The sequence below is a fragment of the Notechis scutatus genome, chromosome 1 (genome assembly GCF_049901735.1).
Source record: "Notechis scutatus isolate UNSWTSFEM ecotype Mainland chromosome 1, rNotScu1.2, whole genome shotgun sequence".
In the NCBI taxonomy this organism is placed as follows: domain Eukaryota; kingdom Metazoa; phylum Chordata; class Lepidosauria; order Squamata; family Elapidae; genus Notechis; species Notechis scutatus.
In genome coordinates this window covers 332,297,294-332,313,051 of record NC_142009.1, presented here as the reverse complement: position 1 = coordinate 332,313,051, position 15,758 = coordinate 332,297,294, and the positions used below count along the sequence as shown (strand labels likewise).

The window sequence follows — 15,758 nt, the reverse complement described above, 5'->3', positions numbered from 1 at the left end:
TTCCAATACTTGAGGGGCTGTCACAGGGAAGAGGGGATTTGTTCTCCAAAGCAGTGGTCCCCAACCTTTTTTGTACCAAGGACCAGTTTCACGATTATTCATTCTTTGCGGCCCGGTACAAAATGATCCACGGACCACTACCAGCATCAGCACACACGACCAAGGCAAGGCGGGCCGAGCGACCAGCCAGCCAGCCATCCCCCGCTTCTCCCCGCCACCTTCAACTCCTCCTTTGTACCTTCTCGCGGTCGATGGGCTTTTCGGGCTCTTTCTTAATCTCCTCCTGAGTAACGTGAGACTCCACCGCCATCGGGACGGCTCTTAGTTCGAAGCCGCCCCCCCCCTTCGACGAAACTAAGGCGCGAGGATTCCTTCAGCACCCAAACGCCGCTTTCCAACCGACGACCAACAAGCTCACCCAGAAGCACTTTCTCAAGCGCCATCGAAACAAGATGGCGGCACCCAAGTAAAGTAGGCTGTACTTTCATTCTTTGCGGACCGGTACAAAATGATCCACGGACCGGTACCGGTCCAGGGCCCGGTGGTTGGGGACCCCTGCTCCAAAGCACCAAAGGCAGGACTAGAAGGGATGGGTGAAAGCTTGTGAAGGAGAGATCCAATCGAGAACTAAGGAGAAATTTCGTGACAGTGAGAACAATTAATCAATGGAACTGCTCGCCTCTCGGAGTTGTGGGTACTCCGTCACTGGAGGTTTTCAACAGTAGACTGGATAGCCAGTGAAACTTTTGTGAACAAAATAAATGAAATAAATGAGAGAACTTGAATTAGGAAGGAATGGGAACATTTTAACTACTCAATGTTTTATAAAATATAAGTGAAGTGGGGGGGGGGAAGTAACTATGGAAAGTTTATAAGTGTTCCCATAGAAGTATGATATCTATTTGAAAAGTAATGTGTAAAATGTTTAAGATTTAAATGAATATTAATATTAATGATAGAATTGAATTGGTATGGATTGTTGTTTTAATTATATTATATATTCATAATTTTTTCTTTTTTAAAAAAATACAGTGTGTAGTTTTAAAATGTACCAAGCAGAATCCGAACGGAAGTTTTGTATTATATTGTTATATTTTAGGGGAAAGATATAAAGGCGTCATACTCCAATCAGTGATTACAGGAGAAATGTTGTTTAATGAGAAAAGATAATAGACAGCTGAAACAGGACAGACAAAGAATATAAGTATAATGATCTGAATTGAGATGAAATAAATAAAATAAAATTAAGAAAGTTAAAAGAGGGGAGAAGCTATATAGAAAACGTAGAATGGTAATAAGATATGGAATGGTATATAAAAATGAGCATGAAGTTGAATTTGTGTCTGTACGAAGAGATGTAACCCGGGATCAAGCTGCTTTCAAAAAAGATGTTTTATGTTTTTATGTTTTATGTTTTGTTTGTTTATGTTTGTTTTTAAAAATCAAAAATTTTTTCAAAAAAACCCAAACCAATAGACTGGACAGCCATTTGCCCAGGATGGTGTAAGGTCTCCTGTCCTGAGTAAAGAGTTGGACTAAAAGACCTTTGAGCTTGCTATGGTTTTGTTTCTGAAAGCCAAAAGAAAACACCAGTATTTGGCAAACCTAGCATAAACCATGGTTTTGTGTGACCACAGGATGCTGAAAACGGCCACAAATGCAGGATGGTTGCTGAGCTCCTCATATGACCTGGCTGGTTGGTTGGGCTTGGCTGTCAGAACTTTGAGTTCAGGCCAGAGGTGGGTATTCAGCAGGTTCTGACCAGTTCTGGAGAACCAGTAGTGGAAATTTTGAGTAGTCTGGAGAACCGGCAAATCCCACCTCTGACTGGAGATTTTACAATATCCTTCCCCTGCCACGCCCACCAAGGCACGCCCACAGAACCGGTAGCAAAAAAAACCTTGAATCCCACTACTGGTTCAGGCCATAAGTAGCCCCCAGATAGGTAGGTCCATCATAACTTCTAATGATCACTAAGGGACTGGTCCATGGTTGGGCTTCAAAAATTTTAGCAACCAGTTCTCCAGGGGTGGGATTCAATTTTTTTAACAACCAGTTCTGTGGGCGTGGCTTAGTCAGTGGGTGTGGCTTGGTGATCATGTTATTGGCTGGGCATGGTCAACTCAATATCACTCACATTGAGGCACCATCTCCTCGCCGGCCTCTCATGACTGTGGGGATGCTGCAACAGTCATAAGTGTGAAAAATGGTCATAAGTCACTTTTTTCAGTGCTGTTGTAACTTTGAATGGTCACTCCACACAAGCAAAGTACCAGCAAAGGAGGGGGAAAAAACTCCAGAGAAGTTCCAGAGACAGGAAGTCTAGTCCTGTCACGAATGTAATAAGGGTTAACGGAGAGGCAGTTTCTGTAAGCAACACCAGAATGTTTCCTTCCTGCCTTCCTGACAGGATTAGGCCAGTAATTTCTTCTAACAATTGGTTCTCCGAACTGCTTAGAATGTTAACAACCGGTTCTAGCAAATAGGTGCGAACCTGTAGAATCCCACCCCTGCAGTTCTCTGCCCAGTTTCTGTGTGGGTGTGGCCATGGTGGGCATGGCCTAGTCAGCCTCCTGCACCATGACGGAGGGGGACGTTTTCTCCCTCCTCAGGCTCTGGAGGCTTTCCTTGAGTCTTCGGGAGGGCGAAAATAGCCTCCCCAGGCTCCAGAGGCTCTCTGGAGGTCGGAAACGGGCCTGTTTTTGCCCTCCCTGTGTCTCCACGCAGGCCCTGTACTTACCTGGGATCCAAAACAGGCCACGTGGGGATGGAGGGGAGGGGAGGGGTGGGCCAGGGGTGGGATTTGCCAGTTCACCGAACCAGCCATAAAATTAGCTACCAGTTCGGTTCCGGTTCTCCTGAACCGGGGCGAACCAGTATCAGCCCACCCCCGGACTGGTCGCAAGTCGCAGACCACCTGTCGATAGTCTCCCCCCACCCGGAGGAAGTGATACGTTTCTCATTCTCTCTTATTGTCCGGCTCACTTGTCACAATACCTAGCTAAATCTGTGATTAACATTTGCCTGTGGAGGAGCAGCTTTTGGCTGATGGAATGCTTTTTGTGTTGCTTTTTAGTGTGTGTGTGTGTGCGTGCCCGTGCGGGTGTACATGTATGTACTTATTTATTTAGTTATTGGCACTGCCAGCAATCTACAGGGCATGCTATCACTTTGACAGTATGTTTTTACATCAGGTTAATCGACAGAAGAAGAAGTGTCGGATGACAGAATGAGCAACAGAATGTAGCCGCAAAATTAATAATTATAGTAATTAGGAAGAAAAGTAATAAATGGAATAAAATAAAGGGGAAAAACATGGAAAGTGTTGTTAAACAGCTCCAAAAAAATGTGACCGTGTTGCCTATTTATTATATAAAGTATAACAATTACAACTAACAGCCGATCAAACGTTAGTAGAATTGAGATGCGAAGGTCATTTATCAGTTCTGTTTATTATTGTTATCCTTATTTTGTCAAAATAAAGGATAACTCTTCAACGGCTGACAACCAATACATATTGCCGCAGATCAAATGTAGATTTTTTTTTTCCTTCTTCCAGAATTGGATAATAATTAGTTTAACCTGCACTCATTCATTCGCCTTAAGGCTGAATTTGTGTTATTCCCACATTTGAAGCTGAAATGAGCAGCATTAGCAGTGCGATTTTGCAGTCTGTTCCTGCAGGGGAATGATGCATACGTTCTTGGCTACATCCCTCATACAGATAGTCCTTGACTTATAACAGTTCATTTAGTGACCCATTACAACAGCACTGAAAAAAGTGACTTACGACCGTTTTTCACGCTTACGGCCCTTGCAGCATCCTCAGGGTCACATGATCAAAATTCAGACCCTTGGCAACTGGCATGTACTTAGGATGGTTGCAGTGTCACGTGATCCCCTTTTGAGACCTTTTGATGAGCAAATTCTCAAAGGGGAAGCCAGATTCACTTAACGACGACGGAGATTCACTTGAGAACTGTGAGGAGGAAGGTCATCAAATGGGGCAGAATCCACTTAACAAATGTCTCGCTTAGCAATCGAAATTCTGGGCACAAATGTGATCGTAAGTCGAGGACTGACCTGTATCTAGCACAAAGTCATTAGAAATGACTTTTGGGGGCATGGGAGAGGCTTAACTTTAACACACTCTTCAGTTTGAAAATGAAACAAAATACCAAAAAAAAAAAATACTACTGTGTTGTTTAAGTTCTGTTATAAGGGAGGAGAGAAGGAAACCGCATTCCATAAGGTCAGGGTGGGCAGTGACGTCCCTTTTAGATTTAAGCATTGTTGGTGTGAGAGTTTTGGAACAGATGAAGAATTAGCAGCCCAGCTGGAAGGAAGGAAGGAAGAAAGAATTAACTCAGAGCAGGATTGGCTCCTATGCATAGAGATAAGATACCTAGGAGTGAAAGAAATGGCTATGATTTCTTTGGTATTCCTTTTCAGTTTGGTCTGCTACAGCTGCAGTAAGTCCGATTGCGTGTGTGTGTCTGTGTGCGTAGCCATATATAATATTTATAAAACTCTTCCCAAATTTCAATTCATAAAAAGCATCCGTGCATATATGCCTATAAGCTAATCTGAATTTAGTTGTAGGGAGACGCTGGGAGGAGACTCAAAAAAACAGAATTGCACAATTGTGAACTTGGGGAATTGATTGCCGTTGGATATGCAAAGTCGTTTTATCCCAGATTGCATTTTGAAAACTGGACCGAAAAAGCGATGAGGGGTCTACTTGCTGCATTGATTGAGTGCTGCTTTTATTTTGTTCAGCCTTTCTTGCTTCAAGTTCAGAAACGGAATCGGGGAAATTTTAGATTGGCTTTGCCCAATATACTTAACTTGATTATGTCTGTGGAGATTCTCAGCCGTCCAGGTTGTCCCAAAGGTGCTTTTCCAACAGGCAACTGGACTTTCTGGGTTTTTTTTTTCTTTGAAGCAAAACGTCTTCAAAGAAATACAGTCCAGTTGCCTCTTGAAAAAGCACCTTTGGGTCAGCTTGATTATAGAATAAATCCATCTTCTGGTCCAGTTGCCTCTTGAAAAAGCACCTTTGGGTCAGCTTGATTATAGAATAAATCCATCTTCTGGGTCTGCATAATAGTTCATTAAAGCATCAATTAATTCTTCCAAGGACCAATTTCGCTGTGACTTCATCCCCAGGTCTGGCCTTGGGAACAATGGAGAATCAGTCTATACTTTTGGCATAGCAGATAACAGAGTTGGAGGAGATTTTTTGGGGGAGTGGGATCTTCTAGTTTCTTCTTAAAAGCCTCCAGTGATGAAGCAAGCACCCACGACTTATGGAGGCAAGCTGTTCCACTGGTTAATTGTCCTCACTGTTAGTAAGTTTCTCCTTCGTTCTGGGTTGGATGTTTCTTTGATAAGTTTCCATCCGTTGTTTCTAGTCCTGCCTTCAGGTGTTTTGGAGAATAGCTTGACCCCCTCTTCTTTGTGGCTGCCCTTCAAATATTGGAACACTGTTAGTCCTTGTTTTAATTAGACTCAAGTACCCCAATTATTACAACAGTTCTTCATATATCTTGGTGGAACGACCTGCCTCCAGAAGCTGTGAATGCTCCAACACTGGAGTTTTTAAAGAAGAGATTGGGCAGCTGTTTGTCTGAAGTGGTATATAGAGTTTCCTGCCTGAGAACGGGGTTGGACTAGAAGATCTCCCGGGTCCCTTCCAACTCTGTTATTCTGTGCACATACTTCGAGACAGAATAGGCAATAGGAAGGATGAGAAGAAGAATAGTAATACACTTAGTAAATAGTTTGACAGTGTTGTGGGAATGCAGAGTGACAGCATGTGGGGGGAAAACTGTCCTTGTGTCTAGTTGTTCTGGTGTGCAGTGGTCTATAACGTCGTTTTGATGGCAGAAGTTGAAACAATATATGGCCAGGGTGTGAGGGGTCTGTAGATATTTTCACAGCTCTCTTTTTGACTGGTGCAGTACACAGGTTCTCAATGGAAGGCAGCTTGGTAGCAAAAATAAAAATAAAAAAAATTTCTGCAGTTGCGGTCAAGTTGCAGTCCAGCACAGCCAGGGAAAACATCTTGGTGCCGAGCGCTGAGGAAGTTGTTCATTTGCCCCAAAACAGGTGTTCCAATTTCTAAGCCTGCCATCCAGCCTTTGAAGCCACTGGTGGAACGTGGAGGCACCATTCAGCTGATCTGTTCCATGGACTGTCCGGAAGCTGAAGTGCAGTGGGAAGGCTTGGACACTGACTTGGGAAACATCGTTTCAAACCACACAGAGAGCATCCTAACGCTGAACAACGCAACCATTAACATGGAGGGGACAAAGATGTGCTCAGGATGGTGCCAAGAGACGTCCTATCTGGCCACAGTGGAGCTGAATGTATATTGTGAGTTCAAAAAGCATCTGCTTGGTTGGTTCTCTTGAATCTATTTCCAGGGGGAGGAAGGGAGAGAGGAAAGGGAAGGGAAGGGAAGGGAAGGCAGAAAAGAGAGTTAGAAGAATGGAAAGAGAGGTCTGGGAGAATTAATATGTTTGGATAGTTAACAGGAATAATAGATCATATATAATGTAAATATGAATGTTGTATAGAGAGAGAGAGAGAGAGAGAGAGAGAGAGAGAGAGAGAGAGAGATATGAATAATAGAAGATGAAAAAACTGTTGCCACAACATATTGCAAAAATTGTAAACATGATTTCTGTTTTCTTTTTAAACTGTAAAACTTTAATAAAAAAATTTTTTTTTAAAAAAAAGAAGTATGGAAAGAGAGAAAAAGAAAGAGGGGAAGGGGAGAGGAGGAGAGGAAAGGAAAGGGGAAAGAAAGAGGAAAACAGAAGGGAAGGGAAGGGAAGGGAAAAGAAAGGGAAGAGGAAAATGGAAGGGAAGGGAAAAGAAAGGAAAGGAAAGGAAAGGAAAGGAAAGGAAAGGAAAGGAAAGGAAAGGAAAGGAAAGGGAGGAGAAAGAGAAAGAATGGGAGGGGGAGGGGAGGGAGGAAAAGAAGACAGAAAGGAGGAAGGAAAAGAGAAAGAAGGAACAAAGGAAGGAAATCACTTTTGCATACTTGTGTTTGTAGTCACGGGAACTCAACCTTGTCTGAAGGACATCTCTAACGTTTTGGAGGGAGACAATGATCAAGTGAATCTCTTTTGGAGGTTGTTGCTATTGTTCTTCATAACGGGAACTATAATTATATGTCTAATCCAATAATGCCAGTCCTCTGGGTAGATTGCAATATTTCCTGAAACAATAAGAAAAACAAATGGCCCGAGAATATCATTAGTCAACACAACGCAGTGCAATTAATCAGTGGCCCAGAAAAGAGACGCAGCCCCACCCTCTCCAGGGTGAAGCTGGCACTTAACCACCGAAAGCAAAGCCACCCAGCAGGTCTTCACCTCTTCACCCTCTTTCTCAGCTTTTCCAGATACTTTGCAGTTGGACTCCCAGCCCAAGATGCTGACCATTGGGCAGCCAGCTCGCTTGTTGTGTTCCATGAGTCACGTCTACCCCCACGGTGCCCTTAGGCTGAGCTGGTTCCAGGGAGATGAACAAGTGGAGGCTTCCGAGGAGACGGAAGAGGAAGAAATGGAGGACTCAGAAGACCAGCTGTTTGTCTACCGCTCTGAACTGGAGCTCCCGAGGGTGGCAGGAGATGTAACTTACAAATGCAAAGCAACCTTGGAGATAGAAGGGAAGATCTTTGTCCGGGAGAGGGTTGCTGTCGCCATCACCAGCCCAAAACGTAAGTTTCGCAGGCAGTCAACTCTTTTCTCAGACTTTGAAATAGGGCCTGGGCTGTATTCAGGATTACAGGTGAATCTTTTCTTCAATAGTCGTTTTTGCAAATTTGTTGTGGGCCAAGGAATGGATAACACTAAGAAAGACTAGATTGTTGACATTAGAAGGTCATGATTTGTTGTTGGGCTGGCAGGGAACTAAAACGCAGGGCTATTTTAGAAGACATTATATACGGGAGTCTTTGTGGTTAAACTGGGAGAAGATCAAAAGACAATGTTATTTGAAAATTCCAGTTTGGTTATCGACCATTGAAGCATTTTCCTATCCTATAATTTATAAGAAGGAACAAACAGTTAGATATGGGGAAATACTGGATGAAAAGGGTGAACTTAAATCGATGCAAAACTTAGAGGAACAAGGTATAAAGATGAATTGGTTTTCATATGCGCAAATACATTCAAGGTATGATGAAGATTTTAAAACAGAGGGATTTTATGATAAATTGACTGATTTAGATAAGATTTTGACAGGTACTGATGAAAAGGTGATTAAAAAATTATACGGTTATTTACTGGAAATTAAATTAGAGGAAGAACAAGTCAAAGAAACTATGATTGCTTGGGGGAAGAATTTTGGATATGGGATTGATTTAGAGAAATGGCAAAAATTGTGGTCTCAAGATAGTCGTTTTTATTCATTTTCATTTTAAAATAAAAATACAGGGAAAAAAAACTAAGAAAAAGGCAAAGAGGGGAGGAAAAAGTTGATTTTTAAACTTTTTTTCCCCAGTGCAGTAAAATACAAAAAAGCACACACAACCTTAACCTTTGGCTTTAGATTTCCAACAAAACCATCCTAATCATCAAAGTTTCCATTTTTTTCAGTTTCGAGCAAAAAGCTGAAAAACCTTTTCTGAAGAAAGCCAAAACTAAATACTTCTCTGTAATTAAAACATTTTGACTATCTCCATAATTACAGGCAAATCTTGTACTTGGAGAACTTTTAAATATTTTCATTTTCATCCCCAATTTCATTAGTCAGTAACTTTCAAAGTAAAATATTATTCATGTACAATTTTTTCTTTGTTTTTTTTTTTAAAGAGCCTCAAAATTGAACTATATAAATCTAATTCAATTCTAGTTTTTAAGAGCTGGCAATTTCTTCAGCCCTGTTTTTGGGGGCCTTGGCTTGGGGGCGGAAAGTGAAATAGTGACGTTTTGACTTGGTTGTAATGGGTGAGGCCAATCTTTCAGGTCTGTTTTTGTGTCTAGGGCAGAGGTCTCCCAACTTGGCAACTTTAAGATTTGTGGACTTCAGCTCCCAGAATTTCTCAGACAGCCATGCTGGTTGGAGAGTTCTCAGAGCTGAAGTCCACAAGTCTTAAAGTTGCCAAGTTTGGAGACCTCTGTGCTAGGGGATAAGTTGGATTTTCCCAGGTGAGAAAAACAAAACTATCTCAGGTTTTGCTGGTTTGTGGATGCCTTAATTTTAGGGAGATCATTTTACCAATAAAAACTCATTCTGGAGATTTTTGGAGGCTGCCAATTGACCCCCGCCCGTCATCTAACAACGAAGACCTAAAGTCTTGAAAAGATTTCTCTTAAACATTCTAAATATTTGGTTTACAGCTACGCAGGAGCTTCTCGGTGCTACTGAGAGCATCGCCCTTACTCCCACATCTGGAAGGACAAGTCCAACATCTGCTGCAGAGCAATTCACCACAGCTGATTGGAAGTCCTCAGTTGGGACAACCACTAGCCTTCTCCGACTTGTTTCCATGGAGCATACCAGCTCTAGGACCACTGTGGTTACACCAACAGCTGCCCCCAAGCCGGAATCCCTAACTGAAGGTCACAGCTCCATCACAGTGGTCAACGACTCCACTGGATCTTCTTACCTAACAGGTAACCCCGTGGCAGAGCTAGGGACAACCTCTCCAAAATCTGAGACATGGTCCATCACCATCATGCACAATTCCATCTTTTCAGCCACACTCAGGATTGTTTTGCTTGTCCCTTTCTTAACAGACCAAGAATTAACCACCAAGCCTCTTTCCACGACAGAAGGGACCACGGAAAAACCAACTGCCAACCCTCTTTCCACGACAGAAGGGACCACGGAAAAACCAACTACCAACCCTCTTTCCACGACAGAAGGGACCACGGAAAAACCAACTACCAACCCTTTTTCCGTGACAGAAGGGACCACGGAAAAACCAACTACCAAACCTCTTTCTGTGACAGAAGGGACCACGGAAAAACCAACTACCAAGCCTCTTTCCATGACCGACGGTTTCTTGACAGAAGCGACCACAAAAGGAAAACCAAAGCAGGACACTTGCCATGCCACGATTGTACTTGTGCCTGCCGAAGGAATCGTGGGAGGTGCCCTTCGCATCACATGCCAGGCAGAGAACTGCAACAGAGATGTCAAAATCTGGTGGCTAGAAACCCCAGTGGCCGAATCGCGGTACCGTCTGGAGGAAGCCCAGGGCCGGTCGACCCTGACGGTTGAGAGTGTCCGCTTGGAGCACCAGGGGATCTATCGATGTGCTGCATCTGCCCGCTTACTCCAAGTAGCAAGCGTGCGTGTCGTGGTGTCTGCTGGTGAGTGAGATGAAGTCGCACGTTTAAAATAGTTATAGTCCTCAATGTACAACAACAATGTTGTTGAGTGGCTCATGATCGTTTTTCACACTTAGGACCGCCGCGGCATCTCCATGGTCCAGTGATCAAAATTCGGACGCTTGGCAACTGACTCGTATTGATGACAGTTGCGGTGTCCTGGGGGGTCACGTAATCCCCCTTTTGTGACCTTCTGACAAGCAAAGTTAATGGGGAAACCAGATCCAATTAATAACCATGTAACTTACGTAATAACTGCAAGGATTCACTTAACAACAGTGGCAAGAAAGGTCCTAAAACGGAGCAAAACTTGATTAATAGCTGTGTTGCTTAGTAGAAATTTTGGGCTCAATTGCGGTCCTAAGTCAAGGACTCCCTGTATTGGGTTTGGGTCACATTTGAGTCCACCAGGACTAAATCTGGTTGGGTGATTTTGGGCTAATCACCAGGAGATTGTGAGTTCTAGTCCTGCCTTAGGCATGAAAACCGGCTGGGTGACCCTCTCTCAGCCCTATCCACCTCACAGGTGGATTATTGTTGTGGGAAAAATAGGAGGAGGAGGAAGAAGAAATTTGCTGCCTTAAGCTATTTATAAAACTAATAAAGGTGAGATTTTTTAAAAAAACTAAATTAAATAATGTCTTTGAGAAAACGTTTTTTGAAAATGCGTTAAAATGGTTCATCGTAAAGCTTTAATGTTAAAAAAAATATTTACAAACAATACTATTTACATTAAAAAAAAAAGAATGAACGTTATATGGATAAAGACAAGACCAAATTACCATAAATTGCGGAGAAATGTAATATCCAGGCGGTGGTCTTTAATATTTGTAACCGTAATATTTCTACACCTGGGAGGTTGCTCATCTTAGTCTCTTGCTCACCTTACAGACAGAGAAAGGAAGGGTGGAAAATTGTAGCCATAACAATGGCAATAGCACTTAAATTTATATACCGCTTCACGGTGCTTTAAACAGCCCTCTCTCTGTTGCTCCCGACAATCTGGGTCCTCATTTTACTGACCTCGGAAGGACGGAAGGCTTGAGTCAGCCTTGAGCCTGTCGGGATTGAACTCCAGACCCTGGGCAGAATTCGCCTGCAACACTGCACTCTAGCCCCCTGTGCCACCAGGGCTCTGTGAGGTGGGTTGGTAGAAGATGGATGCACCTGTCTGATTACGGCACTAAATGCATGGTTTGCACACTTTTTCCTTTTGCAGATACTGTCAACACAGATGCCCTTTTCACCATCGGAGCCACTGGATCCCTCTTTGGACTGATCATCACTGGCTACATCACCCATCGATGGAGGCAACGGCGGCAATGGTGAACAAGCGAAAGGCCCCCAAAAATGTTTCTGTCCATCTCCTTGGCTACGCCTCCTCTGGTTTCTGGATTTCTGGATAGACCATGAAAACTATTCTCTGGTCTTTAAGGGCTATGAGGCAACCAAGAGGGACTTCACCGACACGTCGCCAGGATTTTCTGGTCCATGTCACAGAGGTGGAAATGAAGAGCCCGTTTCCAAGGCCATTTGCCCCATCGGCGACGGGTCAGTAGGTACTTGCTGCGGAACTGGTGGTTGGGATCCTTCTTCAGTTTTGATGTGAACTGTAGGTTTGACTGCAACTGTTTATGTCAGACGCAGACAACCAGATCCCCTCATGGAAAGTCTGAGGCAATAACTCTATTGACGTCTTATCTATACTACAAGAATCTTCCCCCAAATGGCTTGCCTTCCCCTGAGGACAGCCAGATGAGGCTCCATGAGACTTAAGGGAGGACTCAACTTAATGCATCTTGTGACTGCGAAGACTCAAGGCTGAGTCCCTGCTTGATCTCTCCTCCCTGCCTGGCTGGGAGTTTCCCAACAGTTTAGGATGGACCTGCAAGGATGCCAGCCAGATCAGCTGCTACCATTTTGAGGAAGAGGAAGACCCAGGCCCACCCCCTCTTCATCCTAGGGCACACAGGGAGGAATGGAGAAGGGAGCAACGTAGGTTACGGGGGAGAAAAAGGCTCTGATTCCCTTCATTAGCTGCAGCTGGGAAAACAGGATTTAAATAGAGCGTTTGCGCACAGCACCTTGCTGGAAGCAAAGCGTGAATTATCTTGGTTTGTCATGTCTTATCTGAGTTCTGGTGTCCTCCCAACTGTGTGTGTTTCATTATCTTTTGAGTTCTGCAATTCCTTATCCTGCCCTGTCTCGTTAATTGCTGCAGCTGTGGTTTGTGTTGGCTTTTATTTATAATTTAAATGTACTTTGGGTTCGGACTGAATTTCTTCCCTTTAAAAACTGTTCTTGGGAGAGTTTTTTCTCCAGCCGAGGATAACTGAACATGGGGGGCTAAGTTGGAGGAATTAAAGGGATTTTACCTACTTTTGTGACTTTGTTGCTTTTGTGCCACGCTCCGGGTCATCACACAGCCTCCTGCTTCAATAAATCTCGCTAGGGACCCAGACTTAAAAAAAAATCACACTCTTCTCCATTTAAGGGGATTGCCAAGAAACTTGAGGCACCGTGTGGGATCTTGAACTTCTGACAGAACAACCCATTTCCCCCCTTCAGTGTAACTTTTCCCCATGTAAATAGCAACAGCACTTATATACTGCTTTTCCCAGTGCTTTCCAGCCCTCTCTAAGCGGTTTAGAGAGTCAGCCTATTTCCCCCAACAATCTGGGGTCCTCATTTTACCCACCTCGGAAGGATGGAAGGCTGAGTCAACCTTTGAGCCTGGTGTGGGATTCGATCTGCCAAATTGCAGGCAGCCAGCAGTCAGCAGAAGGAGCCTGCAGTACTGCACTGCGCCACCGAGGGATGCAATAGATCAGGGGTGTCCAACCTTGGCAACTTTAAGACTTGTGGACTTCAACTCCCAGAATTCCTCAGCCAGCTTTGCTGGCTGAGGAATTCTGGGAGTTGAAGTCCACAAGTCTTAAAGTTGCCAAGGTTGGACAACCCTGCAATAGATGATTAATAGGGTGCCATTAAGTTGTTGACTCCCAGGAACCAGATTGATTGATTTTCTCCATCTCTCCCTAACCTGGTTTTTCAGGTCTTCCAGTTTTGTCCCCATGGCCACTGTAACTCCGTCCATCCTCCTGGTTGTTGCTGGTCCTTCTCCTCTTTTCCTTCCACCTTTCCCAGCATCTGAACCTTCTGCGGGGAGTTGTGTCTTCCCATAATGTGTTCAAAGTAAAATAATTTAAGCCTGGTCATTGGTGCCTGGAGTGAGAACTCTGGATTGATTTGTTCTTTGGATCTTGTTCTTTTGATCTTTCAATCCAGTCACATGATGCTTCAACTTATGACTTCAATTCTGGTCGTAAATGGAGGACTACCTGTATTCCTAGCATTCTGTCCTTCCATTTTTTCCTAGAAGAATAATCCTGCGAAGAGAGGGAGAGAAGGGCCCAAAATTGCCCAGGGAATTTTGGTGGCTTGAAACAAAACTTCCTAATTTAACTTTTTAAGCACCAAATTTGGTTCATAAAACTCTTAATTTTTGCAATGATTGCATTACAGCTTAAGAAAACATGCACAATTGTTAACGTAAGAAGAGAAAGAGGCAGTGATTAAAATGTATAACTGGAGTGTGTATAACTGAGACTGAAATGGAAATGATCCGAAATCAGGATTTTTTATTATATTTTTACTGGCTGCGCTAAAAAAAATACCACAGACAGCCAAGAAACCACAGACAGCCAAGCTGTAATGCAATCATTGCAAAAATTAAGAGTTTTATGAACCAAATTTGGTGCTTAAAAAGTTAAATTAGGAAGTTTTGTTTCAAGCCCATCTTAAGCCACCAAAATTCCCTGGGCAATTTTGGGCCCTTCTCTCCCTCTCTTCGCAGGATTATTCTTCTAGGAAAAAAATGGAAGGACAGAATGCTAGGGATACAGGTAGTCCTCCATTTACGACCAGAATTGAAGTCATAAGTTGAAGCATCATGTGACTGGATTGAAAGTTACAATTGGCTTTTTTATAACGGTCATTAAGTGAATGCGCCAGTGTTAAGCGAATGGCAGTTGTTCAGCAAATCCATTTTTTTCAAAGGTTTTCTCTTTTTTTGCTGGAAAACAGGAAATCGCCCTGAGAAACCAGCAAAAAATATCCCAAGTCACAGTCATGTGATTGCAGAAGACTGAAAAAAGCCAAAAAGATGAGTTACTTGCCAAGCACCCAAAATGCAATCACTTGATTGCAGGGTGTGGTGTGTGTGTGTGTGTGTGTGTGTGTGTGTGTGTGCGTGTGTGTACAAGGGTGCTGTCCAATGCAGAAAAATCAGGAGTCCAGGCAGTTGAAATGAAATATATAGGTTTACTATACGCTAAAGCTCTCTACAAGAATCTGAACTACTAACCATCAAAGCAAATTGGTAGTAGAGAAGAGTCAACAGAATTCAAGGTGGGCTGAACTTTGGTCTCTTGTGGGTGCGAAGGGATTCGAGACCTATGACATATTTGACCCCTCCCTCGGGTTCAGCCTGGTCACCTCTACATATGTATGGCCATCGTAACTCCAAAAATGGATCACAAGTAGCTCTGGAAAGGTCTGTCTTTAACTTTGAGCGGTTGTAAATCAAGGACTACCTGTACTACCTTGAACTCCTTTATAGGGAAACGGGGCGTCTCTGGACATCCCTTTAACACATAAAGTTGATCACACACTTTTTGGGGGATACCTGGACCTGCATCTCCAGGTTGTTTTTGGATAGTTTTCCTTGCTTTCTATTGAGCTGCTTGCTTGCAGGCAAATCAAGACATTTTTTGTGTGTGTGCAACATGCGGTTAATATATGGAGTTTGTTATCAGAAGGTGTAGATTTCTGAAGTCACTGAAGGCTGACCTTTCATTCAGTCACGGAATCTGGACTGAATGATGGCCAATTCTGAAGGCCCTTGAAGGCAACGGCTTGGCCCTCAGAACACGCCTGGTTTTCACTCAAGACGTGAGAACATCTTTTGGAGACCAGACAGTAAAGCCTGTCGTATCTTGGCTACCCAAATGCTGATGACCACCAGACGACAGCAAAGACTTCAACGTTAAAAAGTTTCCTCATCCCTTGGGTGTTTCCATTAAATTGCATGTGGACAATTTAGAATTTGCAGGATGGATTCCAAAATAAAAAAAATAAAAAAAAAAACCAACGCCAAAAGATGCCATGACTAAAATTTGCCTGTAAATATTTACAACTACAGGAAGATATGACCCCAGTCAGTCGGGCAAGTCCTAAGTAGCGGGGAAGGTTCATGTTCCTGAACTTGAGTCACAAAGAAGCGAGGAAAAAGCCCTTTCTCTTTTATCCTGGCAATCTTATAGCCCTTTTTTCCCCCACTCCTCCATCCTGGTTCGGGAATAATTAGCAAGGGGAAATCAATGTTTGCCTTTGCCCTCAATGGAA

The 15,758-nt window shown here is 43.4% G+C and overlaps 1 protein-coding gene and 1 long non-coding RNA gene across 2 annotated transcripts; one reads left to right on the top strand and one right to left on the bottom strand.

Moving 5' to 3' along the window:
• The first annotated feature begins 4,190 nt into the window (after positions 1-4,190).
• On the top strand, positions 4,191-11,685 carry MADCAM1 (mucosal vascular addressin cell adhesion molecule 1). The gene is made up of 6 exons (XM_087952760.1): positions 4,191-4,472; positions 6,112-6,378; positions 7,406-7,732; positions 9,357-9,632; positions 9,756-10,334; positions 11,572-11,685. The coding sequence occupies exons 1-6, from the start codon at positions 4,421-4,423 to the stop codon at positions 11,679-11,681; spliced, it is 1,611 nt and encodes a 536-aa protein (XP_087808886.1). The 5' UTR covers positions 4,191-4,420; the 3' UTR covers positions 11,682-11,685.
• On the bottom strand, positions 6,328-11,195 carry LOC148133550 (uncharacterized). The gene is made up of 4 exons (XR_015746980.1): positions 11,135-11,195; positions 7,386-7,814; positions 7,052-7,228; positions 6,328-6,418 (listed from the first exon to the last, which is right to left on the bottom strand). It is a non-coding gene; the product is annotated as an uncharacterized LOC148133550 (long non-coding RNA).
• Positions 11,686-15,758: the final 4,073 nt, after the last annotated feature.

What these genes read in the sequence shown, in the direction of transcription:
- MADCAM1 (XM_087952760.1), top strand. Translation starts at nt 4,421, where the DNA reads ATGGCTATGATTTCTTTGGTATTCCTTTTCAGTTTGGTCTGCTACAGC. An exon ending in TTTGGTCTGCTACAGCTGCA is followed by an intron (nt 4,473 to 6,111) that starts GTAAGTCCGATT and finishes GCCCCAAAACAG; the next exon opens with GTGTTCCAATTTCTAAGCCT. An exon ending in CGCCATCACCAGCCCAAAAC is followed by an intron (nt 7,733 to 9,356) that starts GTAAGTTTCGCA and finishes TTTGGTTTACAG; the next exon opens with CTACGCAGGAGCTTCTCGGT.